This window comes from Oculina patagonica, chromosome 4 (assembly GCF_052425735.1).
Source record: "Oculina patagonica isolate OP01 chromosome 4, crgOcupat, whole genome shotgun sequence".
NCBI lineage: Eukaryota > Metazoa > Cnidaria > Anthozoa > Scleractinia > Oculinidae > Oculina > Oculina patagonica.
Window position 1 is genome coordinate 17,384,223 of NC_135761.1, and position 20,616 is coordinate 17,404,838.

Genomic DNA, 20,616 nt, shown 5'->3' on the forward strand with positions numbered 1-20,616 from the left:
ACGGGGGTGCCTAAATTTGGGGGATGCCAAGATCACTGCGACATCGCCATAGGCAGTGCTATCTCACCCCAGTCTCCCGATATTAGACACGTGAATACACTCTATTGTCCTGGATAACATAAGCAAAAACAAAGCAAGGGGCAGGGGAGGCGAAAGACAGGATAAAAGATAGGTTTTCTCCCTTCTCCTTTTACGTCATCTCCAGTGTTTGAAAAAATCATCTGGATGAATTCGAGCAACCCAACTATAAGGTCGGCACACGCGAGAGGACATGTACAAGTCCCTGTGACTAGCCTTCAGTGAAGAACCTATCTTTATCAATAAATCTAGTAAAGTATGTCGCAAAATTTGCCCCGCGCTCTTCCCCCTTTTTTTTTTCTTTTCTCTCATTTTCCTTCTTTGGGGGGGTTAAGGGGGGAGCTGTTCCTGGGATAGGCTCTTATGACCAGCCCCTCACCCCTCCCGACTTGGTACAGGGACTATTGCGAAGTACTTGTTCCTACGTGCGCTCCGAGCTATAACATTCAAAAACACCAAAGACAAGGAAGAAAAGAAATAATAAAAATAAAAATTTGTTTATTGAAAAGTAAATACATCTTTGGCAACAAATGTTTTAATACGATGCAATCAAACAATCTAAAAATTCAATGCATTTAATTTCAGTTCAATAATAAATCACTTCTTTGAGTTAGTAAAAACCATATTTGTAATTTAAACAACCTCAGATTTAAATCTATAAATTAGATTATTTCCCAAAATATACTTCACCTTTCTAAGAAAGTATCTTATAACTCTTGATTGTGTAAAAACGTTACTTTATAACTTAAAATGCTTAAAATAATTTTCAACGGCAGCAGTGGTTGTAGGCCGCTTTAAATAAAAGTTACACACTGGATAACGCGTTTCTATTTCAATGAAACCATTTTGGTTACAAGGTTTTTTTTGTTTTTTTTTTCTTCTATTTTTGTTTACAACATAGTTCTAGAGCGAACAAGTATCATTTTAGACCGAAAAATACTCGTAGAAATACCCGATGACTGACGAAGTTTACCGTCCAATCAAAATGCTTCTTGACGAACACGAATATTGCCACGTCAGCTTTAACGTCACGTTGCTACGAAACCACTTCGCGATAACTGCGCGCATGTTCGTGCGATATTTTCTTGGAGACACCACACTAAAACCACACTTGCTTGGAGATAAGTGTATCTATTACTCAAAAGCTCCTATAGTTTCACACATAGTGTAAACAAATAAATTTGAACTATATACTCATCTTAGACTCTAATGCTATCAATATGTGACACCATTACCGATATAGTCAATAAACTTGTTTTCAAAACTGATAATATAAAAAGGTAAGCGAAAGTACATTTCTAATAGCATTGCCTTATTTTTTTCATTTAGCGGCCGTTTGTCTTCAGTTTTTTATGCCCTAGTCTAGTGAAGGACAAAACCTTAATAACCATACACAGATGGATTTGTCGAGCTTCTTGCTCGACCATAATCCATTTTAATTTCGCTATTAATCCTCAATAAAATATAACAATAATAATGGATTTATAGAAATACACAACCCTAAAAATGTTCTGTTCATAATCTGACAAATTTGTCCAACTACCTCTTTAAAACGTCTCACTCAAACCTCTATCAATTTACTTCGCCTGCAAGTTCAATTCTCTTTCTTGAATATGTCATTGTGAATTGGGCGGTGCGCGATGATGAAAGCACTCCAAAATCAGTTAGAGTTTGTCTTTTCTGTCACTCAAATACTGTTCGTGATGATTTAAATTTCAGCCCAGGCTTTTCGGCACTGTCCAAGCATAGCTGGCGACCTCGGTCTAAACATACCATGTAGCGAGTGTGCCATCGGGCATAACACTGTCGCGCGGGCGATTTCTTTGAACGTGGATCCATCGAGAACAAGCAGAAATGACTTCTTTCCACGTACACCAACCACAGAGGAGATTATTACTCCGTCATCTTCGGTCTCGGCCCCTGGCGCTGCTACAAACACAGGCTCGGATGGGTAGCAGTTTGGCTCATGCCAGGTCTTAGCCTCCTTCCCCAAGACGTCTACCTTAACTAACTGATTCAGGAAGTCTCCACGTCTGTGCGGTCCCACCCCATACATGTACCGGTATGGCTTGCCATTGGAGAATCTGTAGTTGATCTGGGGCAGTTCCACTCCGTAGTACAGCACTTTGTAATCACGGCCGTCCGAGAAGCTGGGCAACCTTTGCCATGACTTCGACACTGCGCCGGTGGGGATAGGCAATCGGTAGCGACGGAGGGCGGGGTCGGGGAAGCCCTTGCTCACTTCGTTCTCTGGTTTGGTGCGCAGATGATGGAGGTAGTACTGATACACGATGCGCGCATCCGGGTAACAACACACATCCATGATGATGTCTGTCTCCGTCTCGTAGGCGTTCACGTGGTGAAACGAGAAGAAGTTCTCGGTCCTGTACTGGGCGACCACTTTGCCCGTCTTGCGCTCAATGACGTAAAACCGGGACGGCTGCTTGTTGTCCCACTTCATGCACTCGTGGAACGAACGCCCCTTGACCTTCATCGTCAGCAGAGCCCACACATTCACAACGAAGGGATTCTCGATGAACACGAAGTAATTTGGTGTCATAGCGAAGCTGTGGTAGTAACAGAGGCGATTCTTTGGGACAAACGTTGACACGACGTTGACTCCTTGAAGCGGGTGCTGGGCGCTGTCTCCAGGCGTTGAGGGTCTGGGGGGCACTTGTGTTATGTTGTAACGCGTTCCTTTCTTGAGCGACACTGCCACGTTATAAACGTTCCCCTCCTCGTCCTCGTGGGGATGTGGTGTCATGGAGAACATTCGCACGGGGCCTGAAAGATTAAGAACAGGAATCCCACATGTTAAAAATGATTACAGAGCTCTTCTCGTTTCATGGTTTAAAAGGGGGAATGGCCGGAACCCGGGGTCCTAACATTTTCGCCGTGGGGCCTGGAACCCCACCCCTGCTTGGAGCTCTTATATTATTTAACGTCACCATTTGATCTACGTTCTAGCCTTGGACTAGCAAGCTTAAGCGCAAGCAGAATCAGTGTCCATACAAAGAGTGAAAAATGCAAGCACATAGACAAGGATCAAATTGTTTTTATTCTTATTATTGCGCTAGCACTTCAGCTCAGTGTTTGGAAGGAGTCTTGACCTGGCACTTAAGCCTGCGTTTATTTTAGCGTAGACTAAATTACAGGCGCACTAACTCTTAAGGTGCTAGCAAAACCCGAGCTAAACTAGCCCATTCCAGGCCCTCAGACTGTAAAACAATTAAAAGGAATGGCCCAGCGCGCTAAACCAAACTAGTAGCTACTACGTAGAAAAGGGGATTTCCCCCCCGTTTTTCGTCCTCGTTCATTTCTTTCTTCGTAATCTAATTGCCGGATTGTAGCTTCACAGTCTTGGAGTAGAGGAGTTGTGCGAATGCACTGCATTTAAAGCACATGAAAGGGTTTCCAATTTCTACTTATATTTTACCATCAAATCGTTGGCCACTGTCAGGAAATGGATGGTTGACGAAAATCCGCTTAGCCAAAAAGGCGACTTGGCCAACGAAATGAAATGACGGAGACTGTTCACGTAATGGTTCATACGGACATACAAATAACTGTTTTGACTAGAACAATGTGTTCAACTTAGAGATAACTTGATGAACCACCCATTTCACTATAGCATTAAAATAAATGTAAAGTAATCGGGACCGTTCGTGAAGGGTTAGAATTATAGGACTGTGTATAACACTTTGGAAGTTAATGTCAGCAAGCCAAGTTAATCGAAAGATTTCTTTCATCCCACACTATAGTGATCTGTTGATAAATAACTTCCGTTGCACGCAAGGAAAATGATAATTAAGAGCAAATACTTATCTTAAAGATATTTATCTTATTTTTGTAATGGCTTACCGCATCGTGTCACAAGGAGAAAATTCAATGATTTTAATACAAAGAGAAAATGATTTTGTGGCAGTGTTTTGTTTTGCTTCGTTTTTGTTTCTCTTTGGTTTGTTGTTTAGTTTTTTTGTTTCTTACAAGAGTCTAAACTTCTGTGAAACGTAAGGATGAAGCATCTTCAATTCAGTATTTCGCCTCTATGTTTTTTCAGTGTTTGATAGTCGTTCATAATCCGTCTAAATCTTTGCCAATCTTAAACACCCTTCTTCCTTTTAGGTTTATTACTGAATACACCTTTGGTGTTTTTCTAACTCTTTTGGTAGCGGGAAAGGTAAAAGCCCCGAACGAGAGCTGTTATAATCTGCCCGAGACTTAATCCTTATCTGTGCTGACTGATGGTGCAAGGGTCTCTAAGACAAGGATTTCTTAGACTGTAATAATTAATAGGTACAATTATCGTCTTTTGTGTTTTAATATCTTTTAACACAAGACGTTTCCGGCAGATAGTTTTGAGTGTCTAAGATCTTCTCCTTAACGCTACTCGAACTTCATCTCTCTTTAACAGCCCCCTCACATAGTTCAATAGGTTACCTAGCCTGGGGGACAATTTTACGCACATAACACTTCTTTTAATTTAGCCTGGGAAATGATTTTATCGAAGATTCTGTGAGAACTCGGGGCCAATTAGATTTCAACTTAGCCCATTAAAATGAAGGAAACTTGAGTATACTGGACTTTAAACTGTGACACGCAATCCTTTGATAATAGCACTGAAAAATTCCTTTCCATGTAATTTCCGTACAAAACAGTTCTTACATACAAAGCTCGTAAATCTGCGAGAGAATTTTTAGAGTACAGCACTTAAGCTTCAATTAATATATTTTTACATGAAACTGTATGATCTTCTGCTTTTTGCTCATTTGTTTGTTTTTGCAACTTTTCCAGAGTCAATTTGTTTTGTGTTGGGCCCGTTGTAACACTTCAGACATGCATGACAGCGAATAAACATACGGTTTGTAATGTTGGATTTGTTTATCCCCCAAGTGTATGTTTATCATCATTTGTAAGGATTTTGATATCAGAAGTTAATCTTCTTTATCTAAGCCCTTTGTGAAAAGAAAAACTAATAAAATACTTAGAGTGTTCCGTCAGTTTTTGATGGGCCAAAAGCCGGATGCATTTCAAGCATTCTTTTGATGTTAATAAATGAAGTCAGTTCTCGAGTTCTTTAAAAATGTCAAATTTCGAAAACACGGTTTGCTAGAATAGAAGGTCTAAGAACAAGCCGTTTTTCCTTGCAATCGTTCACTACATCACCAACCTTCATTGTATGTTTACAGTTTACTGGTTGGAAACTCCCGTTTTTTAGCTCCGATCTTATACCGGTCAGTACACCGGTCAACAGCGAAATGAACTTCTTTTTCTTATGTATTTGTAGCATCTTTAAACCGGAATGAAAGATTTTAAAAATAACTTAACCATTTGCTTAACTTATGAGTGCCATCCCTTGGTTATACAAAGCATGCAAAATTGAAGCTCGGAACCAGGGCAACGCACAAAAAAATTCCAAAAAGCTTTGCAGTTATTTGGACTAAAATTCGCAAAAGAAAATGAACGAAAATTGAAACGTGCCAGTGAAACACAATCTTGTACAGGAAATAGGAATTTCCTGCTGTTAAAAGAAGACTTTTTGCCAAGTACAAGGCTGCCGATAACAATTACATAATTATCACTTGTGCCAAATGATGATGGCTTTTTAATTAAATGATTTGCAAAAAAATAATCAAAACCACAGTCTCGCTATAATTAATTCCTTTATCGTGCTTTCTCCTACCCCTATACCCCCTTGCATTCGGAAATGCTTGCTTTTGTTTTCCTGCTCAACACAGTTAACTACAAATATTATTAAAACGCGTGAAACAAGTACAAATATTTCACGATATTAGTACTGTGGGAAACCGGCTAAACAGGTTGCTTTGTAGTGTTCTTAGTGTTGCTGACCGCGGTGATCTGCTATAGTACAATGTTCTCTGTTTTCAACCAATGTACGTAAATGGTTATTGATATAGCTGGACTTTTGTGCGTTATGTATCAATTTGTTTACATGATTTGGCCCACGTCTCAGTAAAGCTCTCAACTACAAAAAACCTTTTTCAAGTGCATCGCACGCGATCGCCATTCACCTTCCGAAGTTTATTTCAGACATTAGCCCACTAACAATTAAGATAATGGCAAAAGGAGGCGGACGGACAAAACGAAACCGGAAAACAAACGAATCTACAGGTTTATGCTCACATGCGGAGTTATTTAATCTCCGCTGATTAGGCAGATTTAAAAAGAAAGAAAGCTCATTGTTATCAAACACGCAGCCCTTGGTGTCCTTCCGGCTAATATTTTTACAAGTAAAAACAACTCCGTAAGCCTTCTTTTACTTAATACCTATTTAGCGTATTGTTTCAGCGTTTACGAAATCAATAGCTTTCTTTCCTGCTCTCGTTTGTTTATTTTTCCTTCTTTGGTTATAAAGTTATCCAAATTATCTCGACGGGACGTTTTTACTATTCATACGAAAGTCGGCATAGGTCGCGTGAGTCAGCACGTGCAAACGAAATGCCGGACTCTTTTAGTTTTGGGCTTTGTTCAAATAGTCGCACAAACCAGCACGAATTCATTCGACCACAGACCGCAGATCACTTATAATCCTTTTCACATTTCACTTGTAGCTGCACGACTTAAACTTGAGAAGAGACTGTTGAAATATTAAGCACTTGGCTGAAATTTGCTCGATGAAAACCTGTACTCAATATCCATCGAGGCCTGACCACAAAACGATAGTGAATCGCGAAAAAGGACAACTAGATAAACTTTAAAGCTACTTATATATTTCTGTGGGTGATTTTCGATAAATTCTTCAATGGTTCGCAAATTGGCATTTTATACCGACCGGCCGGTAGTTGCTTTTGTCTTGAAAGAAGCCAAGCCACAGGCCGGACACAGAGTTAAGGATATATAGTTCCCAACTAATTGGCTTTCGACGATAGGTTTTGGCCGACCTTTGACCTATACCAGATGAACTCAAACACAATTTAGAGCGATTTAAGCACTAATTGATGAAAGATCTTGACGAAAACTGCCACGTTTGCGGTTTTTTTGTGGCTCTGCGATTGTGTTTTACGACTTTACTACTTTAAATAAGCCACTTTTAAGATAAGTTGAGGTGGAATTTGCTCAATGTGCATCCGAACCCTGCCCAAAAACTGCCCTCTCTTATTCTTTGTGTTTGTTTAAATAAGACAAAAGTCAATACGGTGTTTTTTTCGGATCTCCAATCGAGTTGACGATCTGCAGTGATTTGTGTTTTGTTTTGTTATAAACACAGGTTACTTAGTAGCTTGGTTGGTACGGATGTAATGAACGTTATGCAAAGTACATTCTGGAACTGGCTGCTAAAAACCCCGCCTAATCCGAAGATGGGGAAATTTATATATGCTTTTTGACTAAAACTAACGGTATTTCAACTTGAAATCCTCCCACTTCTCACTGTATTCAAGCGACTAAACCTTGAAATTCTTGTAATCTATTCACTTAAACTATTCAGTATTTTTGCAAGCAAGTATTCCAGCCATCTATTTGTACCAAAAGTGTTTATCACTCTCGTGTACAGAGTATATCTTATCTTAGCACCCACCCAAGCTCGCTAATTAGTTTATCAAAAAACAGGTGACATTTAATTTACTATCAAATCATTTCATGGACGAAATCACGAGTTTTTAATTTCCGGAATCCGCTCTGACACTCTAATCTGACAAAGGCTTTCATTTCTTTTTCTTTGTTTTTGACGAGGGCTTTGTACATCGTGTGTTACCTATCTGAAGAATGTCATATTATCAGCTTGTTGCAACCAAATGTTATTTTTTCTTATCTTCAATACGCTTGACTTGTCAAAACTTTTTTGACCTTAGAGGCCTTTCAAGAAATTCCACATTCTTTAAATCATTTTAGCCAAAATTTAACTACTTCTTTGCGAAAAGAAGCTCTATTTAAAAGCAGTGATTCTTTAAAGCAAAACAAACATGAAAATACGAGAAAAATTTAAAAGTGTTTTCTGAAGTCGACTTTTTGACGTCGTGTCCAGACCATAAATAAAATGCGTGTTTTTAACGCAACTGTAAAAACTAGGTGTCAAAGTTGGAAAGTTTCTTTCGTAACTGCAAGTGATAAACGTTTTCTGACGTAATTCCGTGCGGATCTCCTAAACATCCTAGGGGAAACCTTTGTTTTACTAATCCGATTTATTTTACTGACAAAAACCGCCAGGAAATCGGCACAACTGCAATAGTAGCTCAAAAAAAGCCTTCCGTTTTGCTCAATCAAATTGAAGTGTGAACATCAAGCCTAAAAGCCACATGTTAAAGAACTTAGCTTGGTTCAGTGCTGATTGTTTGGCTGATTGTGTAAACATCGAAAATTTTGAAGAGCGGCGACAACCATAAATTAGCACCCCAGAGCTAAGTAGGGTGTGGGGCAATGGAGGCGTTATCATGACATCTGTTGTGTTGTTTTCCTTTCTAGAAGAATCTTTAACACAAAAACACAAGTTACGTAAAGAACTAACTTTCCCTCCTGCCTGTTATTTACGGCCACTTCTGTTCTTCCAGTTGGAAAAACAAACAGACAAAGTTAAACAAATATAAACTTACACGGTATTTTTTCCCGTGGTGTAAAAAAGTATTAAATAATAATATTTTTATCCAAACATACCTGGAAAATCGTTTCTTATGTTGTACTCGGAAAGAGCTTGTAAGCTACCTGGGTCAAAGCCAATCAGAAATGGCGAGTCGCTGCTGGCGAAAGTTTGCCCGTTCATTGTAACAACGTTGATGGAGCAGTTATCCGTGCGTTCGGGAGGCACGAAGTAGGAGAAAAACCGTGCAAAAATATTCTTGCACGGATCGGGAGGCAGTGGCGTCCCGAACTCAGCGTACGCGATCCCTCTGCGCGCCTCGGCGCGGACGAACGCCTGACTCCTCAAGTAGCGGCTACAGTACGTTACTTTACCGTTTTCCATCTTGAAATTCTGTAGCATTCCCAGGCCGTCGAACCAGTGTTTGTACGCTTCTGGTCCGACTTCGTACATAGCTGGGCCATTTCGTAGTAATGATCCGTTCAGCCAGGGAGGAATAACGCCTTCGACTTTGGCTTCCACTGGCCTGACTTGTTCTTTGACTGTTTGGTACAGCTCATCCATCTCGTTCTTGCTCGCAGCTCAAAGTGCAACTGGTAGGATTGAGAGTTCTCTGTCCGTATTTATGTCCGTTGACCCCTGCAATACACAATTGATTGATGACAGCACTGATTGATATTATATAACAAGTGGCATAAGTTTATCGTCATAGGACAGTTGGCAACTCCTTATATACACGCGGAGTTCCTCCTGTTACATGTTAAAACTCTAACAAGACATTATTCAGACAAAAATCTCTTGAAACCAGACAGACAACGGATACTTCTGAGTAAAAATTCCTCTTGGAGTAGACACTAGACATTTAAATAAAGAAAACAAATGCGGAGAAATACCTGCCCAATAAAAACAATGTCTTGACCCGCACGTTATTCAGTACCCAATGACCACAAAACGCGCTGAAAAATGACAGAATCTGTCACTTTTTTCTGTTGCATTTTGTCGTCCATTTATCTGTAACATAACTCTAAAGTGCTTTTAACAGCACACGAATCGACCCTTGCCAAATTCCGTTTCACTCTAGAAAGTGCTCGATGAAATAACCTGTCCTCCCTTCATCGATTACGTCATATTGTTCTAAGGCGGTCCTCGTTTTATTGTTACAGACTTTTCGACGTCTGGCGTTGGTGGCCCGAACGCGGTAGAAATGAAGGGAGTTGACAGTAGATTTCACTGACCTCTTGGGAAAGTTCTAAGATCTTACGTCTCAATCTTATATTAATTAGATTACATTCGGCTAGTTAATGAAGCCTAAAATTTCAGTTGTTCGTTGTTGAATGTGTTATAGATATCAGATTAGTCTTCTGGGAAAATTCCAAACATTAGCGCAACACAGGTGGAAAACATTTCTCGGATTGCAAAAGTATATAATGACCGTATCGCGTGTGTTAGTTGATCAGCTGATCTGAAGTTTTCGCGCAATAAAAGGGGTTAACGTTAATGGATTTTACGTGCGTTGCCAGCTCTCACGTGCGTTTGAGTAAAAATAGCGAAGATGTATGGACCGATTGCGTCTGCGGACGGAAAAAGTCGAACGTGGTTTTAGACGCAAGCAGTTGATACAAGATCGCACGTAAAATAATGCGTCGTATATTACGTCTGGTCCGTGACGAGATATTTGAACTGAGCCCAAAAACTTAAATTGGGGGGAAAAAGAAAAAATTAGGCATGAAAAATAGGAAGCTAAGATTCCTCAGTCGCTATTCGGTGCCCGGCTCCGATTGTCAAATTTCGGTGTTGCAAGTGAGTTGTTCTTGAAAGCGAGGTGCAAAACTCATTACACCCACCCACCTTCCGCCAGCAGCTATTTGAGAGGGTTCCGGTTTTCTAAGGTTGTCTATCAGAAGAAAAAAAAGGTCTCTGGTTTGTTCCCGGATCCCATGCCTGTTTATGATTGTTTGGTATGTAGAAAGAATATGGGGTAAAACTCTCATTCTCGGAGTTGTAGAATTTAAGCGATTGCAAGAAAGCATATGTTTACTTTACTAAGGCATATGTTTACTTTACAAAGCCAACTTCCGATAAAAGATTTTTTCCCAGTCTCAAGAACCAGGAAATGCGGACCGCCTTGTCAAAACTATGTTCTCAATTGACTCAATTCGACTCTCGGAAGCGACTTTAGGCCGACTGCAAGTGCCCGTCAATTTTAAATAATTAACCTCCTCTAAAGTTCACAACTTTAGTGAAAACTCTGTGGTTATCTAGTTAGTTTAACAGAGTGCATTTAAGCAAGAAGTTCTTAGTTTAACGACAACAAAGGAAAAGTACGAGTGGTAGATTTCATCGACGGCAGAGCTTCGCAGACATAATTCGTTTGAGCGCGTACGAGCAAAGCTTCAAAGCCCGGGCTCTGCTTCAAGTGCATGGTTTACCATTTCCTCGATCTTTTTGTCCAAACTTCCATTAACACCCTCCCCCGCCTTACGTAGCGCATGTCATGGTCCTACACCCGAATGAGCGCTCCGAAATTTTAACAATAAAGGAACTAGGTTTACTGTACTTATTAAAATAAAGGGTTGTTTTCGAATTTTATTATCAAACTGCGCTTATTAGAAAATAAATAAGGCGAAAGCTTGTACAAGTTTATGCTTCTTTGGTATTTTTACTCCAAAAGACCGGTTTGTTTTCTGTAATGCTTTTTCTGACTGCGCGAAAGCGCCGTTAAAACGGTTCAAAGTCTAAATATCGTTGAAAGATAAATCCCTTATTAGACATAAACTCCTTATTATAGGCATTTGGCAATAGTCCTCTTATTCATTCTAACGGTGTCAGAAAGCACTAAAGAAAACAGTTCAAAGTCAGGATTTGGGGAAAGAAATCGTTGCTGATAGCAAATCCCTCATTAGGGCATAAATTCTTCAGTGGCGATTTGACATAAATCCCTTATAAGACAGTTCCAGTATTTGACTAACTTTAATGGGCTCACCAAAATAGTGCAAGCCTCATAAAAAAGCTATACTACACACTCAAACAATTAAACTTATAAGATATATACATATTCGTTTACCTAAGATATTCGAGTTAAATATGTATTTACCAAAAGTGGGCACTAGGCAAACATTTAAAATTTTAAGTGCATGAATACTTTTATTTTAGTCAGTTGTCGATTACTGAAAAGCAGGAAAAAGCCACTAAATGGGGACACTATAAAATAAATTTAAATAACATTGATTGGTATTTTCTTCTTTTTGTTTTGTTAACTGTATTTATTTATCGTAATACTCAAATAAATGCCAAATTCCCACCTCCAATCGGATTATTTTTATAAGATCGCCCCCTCGATGATTATATTTGCTAACAGGACAGGCAAATTTTTGAGGTGAATTTTCAGAAAATCGTTGATGTTGTGTAAGTAGGACAGACGGCAGTTAAAAACAATTATATCGCCCACTCTCAATTAAAAACAGCGATCATAAATCGAGGAAATGCATCTTTAGTGTAAATGTCATGATATCCTGAAGTCGCTAATTGAAAGGCAAAAAAGGAAGGAAAACGTAGCAAATTAAAGAAAGTGACCCAAACTGCGTAATGGTATTTAGATCTAAATTCTGGCAGTTTTTTCGTCTTGATTCAATAAGAGCTACAATATATAGATGCCTAAGTCTTACTGAAAAAGAAGAAAAGTACAAAGTTATTTATAAGTCAATGGAGTTAGACAGAACGACAATGAGAAAAAAAATTGCTATGCTTGTTCGAGGTTGAAGGATCAACATACCATAAATACACATGCCTAACTGTTAATTCTCATCAGTAATTTGATGGCAGCCTAGCCTAGCCCTCTTAGTATACGTGACGTTTTCCCAACAAATTTCCCACTTGCGTGCAATTCAGGTCACCTTTACAAGTTTTATTTTATTTCTAAATGGCGCAGGCCAAACATGGAATTCACGAGGTTGGGAATTCCGGGAGCCAAAACAACGTCATTGTCTTCGTCGAGTCATTTTTATGCACTGCATCGTCAAAGGGAAAACTTTAGACAGCGTCTTTGACACTTGATCTTGTTACGTAGAGAAATGATTATCATAGCGCATTTTGTTCCTGCGAAGGGGGCAATGCGGCAAGCGGACTGAAATGAAACTACTCTCAAGCGAGAAGAATACTATAAAGGAAGATTCGTCTTTTACATTGTTCTTTTTACATTTCCTGTTGGTGTCATTTATTTGGTAAAACAATGGCAAAACTTTACGAACCCACTGGCTTGTTCAAGTTATGCTGCATAATTCTACCCAACCAAAAAAATCTGTTTTTGGCAAAGAAAAGGTCAATAAGGGCCTCTTTGAACAGATTGTCTTCGATCCAAGCGATCCGTTTGCAACAACAACAAAAAGTGATGAGTAATCAAAATTTCCGAAATAGAAAACTCCCTATTTTGGTATAAAAACGCAAGAATTAAACGTAAAAGGAAAAGGGTATTTATCCTCCCTGCGTGATTTCGGAAGCCGAAGGAAGACAATGAACGACGAATGCCCACAAATAGCTACAAATGCTACAAAGTAGCAATTTTGTTCGGGATGCCGAAATCTCGTTGATGTGTAATGTTTTTAGCCGATATATCTTGGTCTAATTAATACGAAAAGTATTTTGCTCTTTTTCTCTCCGCAAAACTCTAGCTACAAAATCATTACTCAGTTGTAAGTAACCCTGCCTTACTTTGCTAACCCTAAACTATACGTGTCTACGATGACCGACCAAGTTCTTCATCGACAACTGCTGATTTCAAGCAGTGTGCCTTGCACGCTCGATTTGACCTTAAACTACGTTAATCCTAATGAACTTGAAAATAGTAGAAAACAACTTCAAAACTACTCACTTGGTGATTAGTTGAGCTCAGTGGTTTGGATACAGGCCAGATCGTTTGACCGGTTCTACTTTTGCTACCAACTCGAAGACTGAATGATAAGCTGAGCTGAGAGGTTTCTTGAGCTGTGATCGCTGTATCCGCTTTTGCTTTTGGTTTTATACCTCCTCTACCGGAACTCGTTTTCCGTAATTAGCTTCTCAGTTTCAACTCTGTTTCGTGCGATTTTTCACTCGAGTTACTGCAAACTTTCGAAAAGGAATTAGCGTTGTTCAACCTTGCTTCTGAAATCAAGCCTGAAATGAGGCTAAATTGCGCCACGTTTTTAATACCCAACGGCCAAACAATGTAACTGCTTAATGCTTTTTTTGTTATTGTGCAATTTTATCTTGTATAAACACATTTAATGCTTATATACACTCGACGCCGTGATTTTACGTTAGTTAAGAGTTAAAATTAGAGCTGGGAAAACCGGAACAAGCGGGGTAAACAATAACTTGACCGAAGACAAAGACGGACGAGGCACGCCTAGAAATCGTACACGGTCTTCCTAAGTGAGGTCATGAAGTGGTATTGAACGATTAATGTCAGCACAACCTTAAAGGTGTTCTTGATGTCACATTTTTAATGCGTCCTTTAAGACTTTTGCATAAGATGGAGATTTGGTCACGGACATGCAACTTTATGAAGGCTTTTAATTTGGCGCCGTGAATTCGCAAAAATTACCTCGCCCTGCATAAATTCACATCATGTAATTTCCTTTTTGCGTGTTTCTTTGTATGGGGGACTTGTATTAGAGACGACACCATCGAGACCATTGTTTGCAATTTGTTTGACAAGTACAATTTCGAACAATTGCCTTACTGCAACGCAACGAAAACATTTTAGTGGTATATAGAACTTGAAGAGGGTCGGTGAAGGTCGATGTATACAATTCGTTCAAGCTATAACCAGTTTTTAGATTAGACGAATTTATCCAACATTTAAAACGTTTGTGAGACCTGTCGTTTACTGAAGATGAAGGAAAGGTTATGGACAACTACGGCACATAAACATCAAACAAAACGGAAGTTTCACTTAGAACAACACACACAATGGAACATTAGAAACATCTCTGGATTCCAAAGTATTTCTGGTCGTGCAGAAAAAAACAAGAAATCGTACCCTTGTTTAGAAGTTTTTGTTTGGAATCCTTGAAAAAAGGAAACAATTGCATTATTAAAATAAAATGAAACCAAAAGAAGATTAACTACACATAAGCAACTACCCACAGGGCACAGGGTCATCGATAATCCGTACAAGAGCTCGTTTGGAAAAACAATGCGGTTCCTCTAGAATCCTGCCACAACACAAAGGGATAATAAGGAAATTCTTATTGGTTGATAGCATCTAAATGGAATAATCTCCATGCCTTTTCTTTAGCTACAGCGTGCAATACTGAAAAGTGAAAAAAGTACAGAAAAACCAGAGAAAGGGAAAATACAGGAAGGTATAAGGGGATCATCGCACAGTACGTACGTGAGCCCCAGCGCGAGTTAACTGCACCGCACATAGTGCCAAAAAGTTGAAATAGCACCTAGTTCCGCACAGGAACTTCACGCTATTTCAGCTGAAGTCATATGTTATATTCACCGCGGCCGCAGGAGCCTCATGGGAGAAGGAGAGAGAGGAGGAAAGCAAATCCCATTCCCAGAAACGATGAAAATGTTCGCACCGACAGTGGACAATGGCGCCGACAGATCGCATCACCGAGCGGCCGTACCCAGGAACCGGTTGCCTGATGTGTTAACCTATCTGGTACTTTCTTGATATTTGTGTCGTTTGACCGCGGTCGATATGTTATATTGCTATTGTTTGAGTATGGATGTGTTTCGACAAAGCCATTTCACAGTCTGAACATTACACTGTTATTCACGATAGCTGTCATCACCGCGATCGACAGGAAACGTATTGTATTTGTAACATTAACATTTTAATAACATCTTCCTTTAAATTTGATCTTGAACAGCGCGTGATTTTGCTACAAAAATAGATGGATACCTACCAGGGGGGTGGAGACTGGGAATTGGGAGAAATCCAAAAGCGACGACTACTCGCTGGACATTTGAAAAAGACCATTAGAAGTAATAATCGAAAAAAATGGGGACGGACTATTAAAAATAACCGGAGGGCGGGGGTGACCTTTTCCTCAAAAAAATTCCTGCAAGGGAAACTTGCCTTTAAAGAAAATCTTGAAAGCGGTTGTGCTTAACTAAAAAGTTCATGCTGAACGAAAATTTTTTTTTTTTTCTCCTCCTGGTAATTTCTTATGATCCATCCCTAAAGGTAGATGAATCCATCTTGGGGGCATACTTCAAGTTTATTTTAAGCCCTAAGCTGGCGTAGACTCCAAAATTGACAACTGATAACAGACTGACCGGCTAGCAACTAGGAGCAGTCACGATTTTTTAGATATCGATTTTACCAATTTTATTTCACCTCTTAAATAGTTCCTGTTAATCTGCGCGCTTACTTTCGAAACATATATCCTGAACAAAAAAAATAGCGATTTTCATCCCCTTTAAACCGGGTACTACGAACATCCCCATATTAAGAGTACCGCGGGAGGTTAAGACCTTCCTTTCATCAACAAAGCTATTCAGAAAATTCCTCTTCATGAGAAACGGAAATTCGCTCTGATCCGACTATACAACGAGAAAAAAAAAATGATGAGATGAACATCGAAGAGGATAGTCACTGGTAAACCCTTGATTTTCTCAAGTGACCAAGATCAAATTTCTCCTGTTTATACAGTTGAACCCCGATAAAGTAAAACTTGAACCCTAAATAACTCGAGCCTCCCGCTAACTCGAAACTTTTTCGATTCTCCTCCAGGTCATTTTCTTACTAATTTTTCCCTTGATAACTCGAATCCCAGATAACTCGAACCTTTTTCGATTTCCCTTGAAAGGTCGAGTTATCGGGATTCAACGGTATTACAATTTCAGTATTTGATACGTTGTCAAGCTAAAAATTCGCAGAAAACTATTAAACCGTAAGCGGAAAAGCTGCGTAACAAATTTATTCAGGTGAAAAGACTGAAAATATAAAATGCTTCAACCTTTCGAGTGGCTGAAAGGCTAACACCCTGGATGTCCGAACTCCCATATATACCGTGTAGTTTACTTGCAGGCTATTACCGTATACGCATAGCCTAGCTAAAGTCTAAGTACTTACTATACTAAACTTGAGCAGATGAAGGAGAACATTTTGTTGATTACACAACGAAACTTCAATATCACTGAAGGTTCGTACACCACTTGGTAGCGCACACAAACCAAGTAAACGAACAAGGCTCATGGCTGGCCTGAACAAACAAGACCAATGTATTGTTCGTGTTCTCTAAAAGGCGTGTCCAGTGAAAACATTCAGAACGAACGAATCGAAACCGAACGGAAATTAGCCATTAGGCTTCTTTAGGCGCAAAAGTCGGGCTCGATGTGCTTTTGGTTTCCCTTAAGTTGATTGAAGAAAAAGAACTTGTTATTTTCTTGTTGTTTGTTTTCCGCAATTATCTCAACCTTCTTCTTTCGATTCTATTTACTGCGCAACGAGAGCGTCAAAAATGCACTTACCTTTCAGAAAGAGCCCACGCTTTGATTATGATGTAGATTCCTTGACGCTGTCTTCTAAGACACTGAAGCTAGTCAATGTCAAGAGCGTTTATGTACTCAGAAAAAACCCGGCGCTTAATGATGCAACGATTAATTGCTAAAATGGGCCCATTTATTTTACTCTGATTTCCGTATTGGTTGAAACCACAACTGAGGGTAAAATCACGGAAATATTAGGCTCCAAGAGGTCTCTCTTTCTGGCAAGAGTTGCTGAAGCGGGGAGAAGAAGATACGAGGTCGAAAATACAACAGCGCTGAAACCTAGTTTCCGCTAGCCCTTCATTTTTCCTCGGATGTCTTTCTATTTTATCCTTTAGTCATAGTTTTCGCTTGTCGCTAGCTTGCTCGAGGTTTTACGAGCAGAACAATAGAAGCTATACTCTTAATTAACATGATTTAAGGCGGAAAAGTCGGTAAATATACGAGCAATTAAAACACCTAAGTCTATAAATCGCGAAATATAGTTTAGTTTTCTACAACAGTCAAAGAGCTTTCGTGGAACGAATTCGATCGTGAGATGTACTAGGGAAAGTAAGACGTTATGAAAAACAGTGAAAAAGTACAGGACTACTGTAACAGACCGATAATATATATACTAACTAAGAGAAAAGAAAATCAAACATTTAATCATTTAATTAAAAATAACTGAATTACAGTATTATCAATTTCAACCGGATTTCCAGCACTTCCCCGATTTCCGTGTAATCAGTCGGTGGTCCCCTTCAAAACTTGATATAGTATGTGATATTTTAGGCAAGTCGATGATTGCTTGTTTGACAGATTTTGTTCTATTTATGACGCACAGCCCATCTATTTTAAAACCAGTGTTCGAGAAGGTCGAAAACATCCAAAGAATCGATTTCATAATATTTTCCTTTGAACATGTAGCGCATACCTCTAATGAATGACTGGAATTCATTACATAGAAAGGATGCATGCGTTAATAATAGCTTTAGTATAGGGCTTGAAATAGTGTTTCGTTTTCACGTTTCTCAGGCTCGGAAAATCAGTTGCGTTGCGACATGAAATCTGTAGCTCGAACCTCTCTAGATTATAAAGCGCGCTAATAAAGAATGTTAATATTTTTGGCCTATCTTTACGTACATTCTCGGATTTTTTATTTCACTTTTGAACAAATTTCTAGTTGGTACAAGCTCCCCTAGCTTTTCCAAGTTATAAATTTGAATAATTATGAATTTTCGTTTGCGTACGGGATTCATTGAAATATATTAAAAACCCAGTCGGGGATAAAGGCAATGCTCGCGGTCCACCATTAGATCAAAGATATGTCCCTTATCCCTTTCAGTAGGCAAAACTGAGCAGGATATTTTATTTTCCCAGAAACGAAGGGAAAGAAAGAGAGGGGCGGAGCGTTTTCCTGGGTACTGTTTTGTTCTCTCAAGGAATCGAAAGGAGCTGTCGTCATTTCCATTACGAAGTTACTAGAGCGTCTCAGTTTATTTTCGCCCCTTCGTTTTTGACCACAGAGCAAATAATCTACATGAATACAAGGTTTATTCTTTAACAGAGTTGAGACATCTACGCGACAAGAACGAACAGTTAGCTTGTGAGCTATATTGGCTGAGAAGAAGCGCACTTGATCAAGCCACGCAACAATTCGAACCGGCCTTGAACAAAATCCTTATTATTCACATGTATATTCGGTTCTTTTTGAGACGTAGGATTCATTTGCTTACCTGCAAATTAAAAGACGTGGGAAGATTGTCAGTAATCACTAGCTAGTCCAAAGTGGATCAGTTGAGGTGTGGGCAGGTGCGTTTCAAGTGTTCGCACGGCGACAATTTCTGGGGAAGAGAAGAAAGGTACACAATGCACAATACATCAGAATATATGCATGCCGGGTCAAGTCCAGGCAATGCATGCGGTTTTCCTGTAAACAACTGGTTTTTATGATGGTCTGTGTTTAATCCGTGAAAGGGATTTACTGACAGCTGACAAATAATCATCTCTTTTTTTAGCTACTAAACACCTGGCAAATGTCCCATTTATCGCAAGAAATCAGTGTTTCTAAAATTGTGCCTTCCCCCCCCCCCCCTACTCCCGGATACAACTTGAAAACTGGCGGCTTGTATTTTAGCCCGTTTCTGGGCCATAGACCAGACTTTTTTATATCAAGCACCTATCAAAATCCTACCGGAAAGTAAAAAAAAAACAGAAACAAAAAAAAAAAAAAAAAAATAAAGCAAATGATTTGAGCAAAGTATATATCTTACTTAGTAATTTAGACAATTTAATTTATTATTCTGTCGAGTTTCCGACTTACTCTTGGCTCTGCTCAATACCCATGCAAAAATTATCATTTTGAATTATGTGATAGATCCGCGGTATTTCTTAGGCTTGTAGCTGTGAAGTCTAGGTTATATTTTTACGTAGTAGTTGTTATTATAAGCAGTTGCTATTTTAAGACTTTTATCCTGATAAAGACAATAAAACGCAACTGGGCGAGACCGATATAACACCTTTCGGGCAGGTAGGCGGTCTGTAAAAATGAAAGATGGGAGAAACATTAGATCTGTTTATACCGTAAGCCGGATGGCCGATGAATAGCTAAGTTGAAACTTGCATGTCGTGGAGTGCAGCCATTTCCATTTTCACACCGCTCTGCACGAAAAGGGGATAGGGTGCGATGTATTTGGCCCGGGGGATAGGCAGGCTCCCAGGCCAGATGATAGTAACGCTGCGCTCGCTTCCTACCTTCCCCCCTTCCCCTCCCCCTGCGGGCTCGCGCTTCGTTTGCTTGTTTGCGTTGAAAAATCACTGTGGACAGTCTAGTATCGTCCCTTGCGTGGGACGTTTTGAAAGAAACCCCTAAAACGCTCCAGGATCTCCTTTTATGGGCGTGGCTCAAGCACATTCTCGTCTAAGAGGTACCACTCAAAAGCAAACAACAACAACCAACACTACTAACAAACGGATAGTCTCCCTATGCCCAGCAGCATACGTCTGGCAAGCTCTTTAACAAGTTTTAAAAGTTTAGTAAGACGTTCCTTTTTGAAAAGTGTTCTTAGATTGTAAAATTTATCATACATTATCCTTTTACTTTTTATTCTTTATGTAAGAGCATTTAGGGGCTATTGTACAGTCAACTCTCTCTATAAAACGGATCGACACCGTCGGGACCGGCTGCAACTCTCCGTTTGAGAGAGGTGTCCGTCTTATAGGGAGTTTAGTTACAGTAAAGGAAATGAAAAACGGCAGTGATGGGACCAACACCAGGTGTCCGTCTTATAGAGGTGCCCGTTAGCTGTTCTCATATGACGCCCCGAGCCTGTCGCCTGTCGTTGCAAAGTCTGAGGTGATTGGAGGAAGAAACTTTTGAAGCGACAGAAGCGACAGCGACGATCGGGACGATCATATGAGAACCAGGCTTAAGAGAGAGTTGACTGTACTATTCTCCCAATTCTTCTTATTATTATGCTTAATTAAGAGTTCATTGCTTCGAACAACTTCCTCTTTGGCAAAATGATAACTCTAAC

General features: G+C 39.6%; 1 protein-coding gene across 3 annotated transcripts; it reads right to left on the reverse strand.

The window, feature by feature from the left end:
* Positions 1-555: 555 nt before the first annotated feature.
* LOC144649734 (beta,beta-carotene 15,15'-dioxygenase-like) lies at positions 556-17,130 on the reverse strand. Of its 3 annotated transcripts, none has more exons than XM_078509298.1 (3): positions 17,081-17,130; positions 8,689-9,250; positions 556-2,862 (listed from the first exon to the last, which is right to left on the reverse strand). In XM_078509298.1, exons 2-3 carry the CDS (start codon positions 9,173-9,175, stop codon positions 1,787-1,789), a joined length of 1,563 nt encoding a protein of 520 aa, XP_078365424.1. In that variant the 5' UTR covers positions 9,176-9,250; positions 17,081-17,130; the 3' UTR covers positions 556-1,786. The 3 variants fall into 3 exon arrangements, with proteins under 3 accessions (XP_078365424.1, XP_078365425.1, XP_078365423.1); XM_078509299.1 differs by lacking the exon at positions 17,081-17,130 and adding an exon at positions 13,479-13,726; XM_078509297.1 differs by lacking the exon at positions 17,081-17,130 and adding an exon at positions 9,505-9,740.
* Positions 17,131-20,616: the final 3,486 nt, after the last annotated feature.

Excerpts from the sequence above, each read along its gene's own strand:
- LOC144649734 (XM_078509298.1), bottom strand. The coding sequence starts at position 9,175 with ATGGATGAGCTGTACCAAACAGTCAAAGAACAAGTCAGGCCAGTGGAA. Across the intron at positions 2,863-8,688 it reads CATAAGAAACGATTTTCCAG|GCCCCGTGCGAATGTTCTCC; the intron begins GTATGTTTGGAT and ends TTAATCTTTCAG.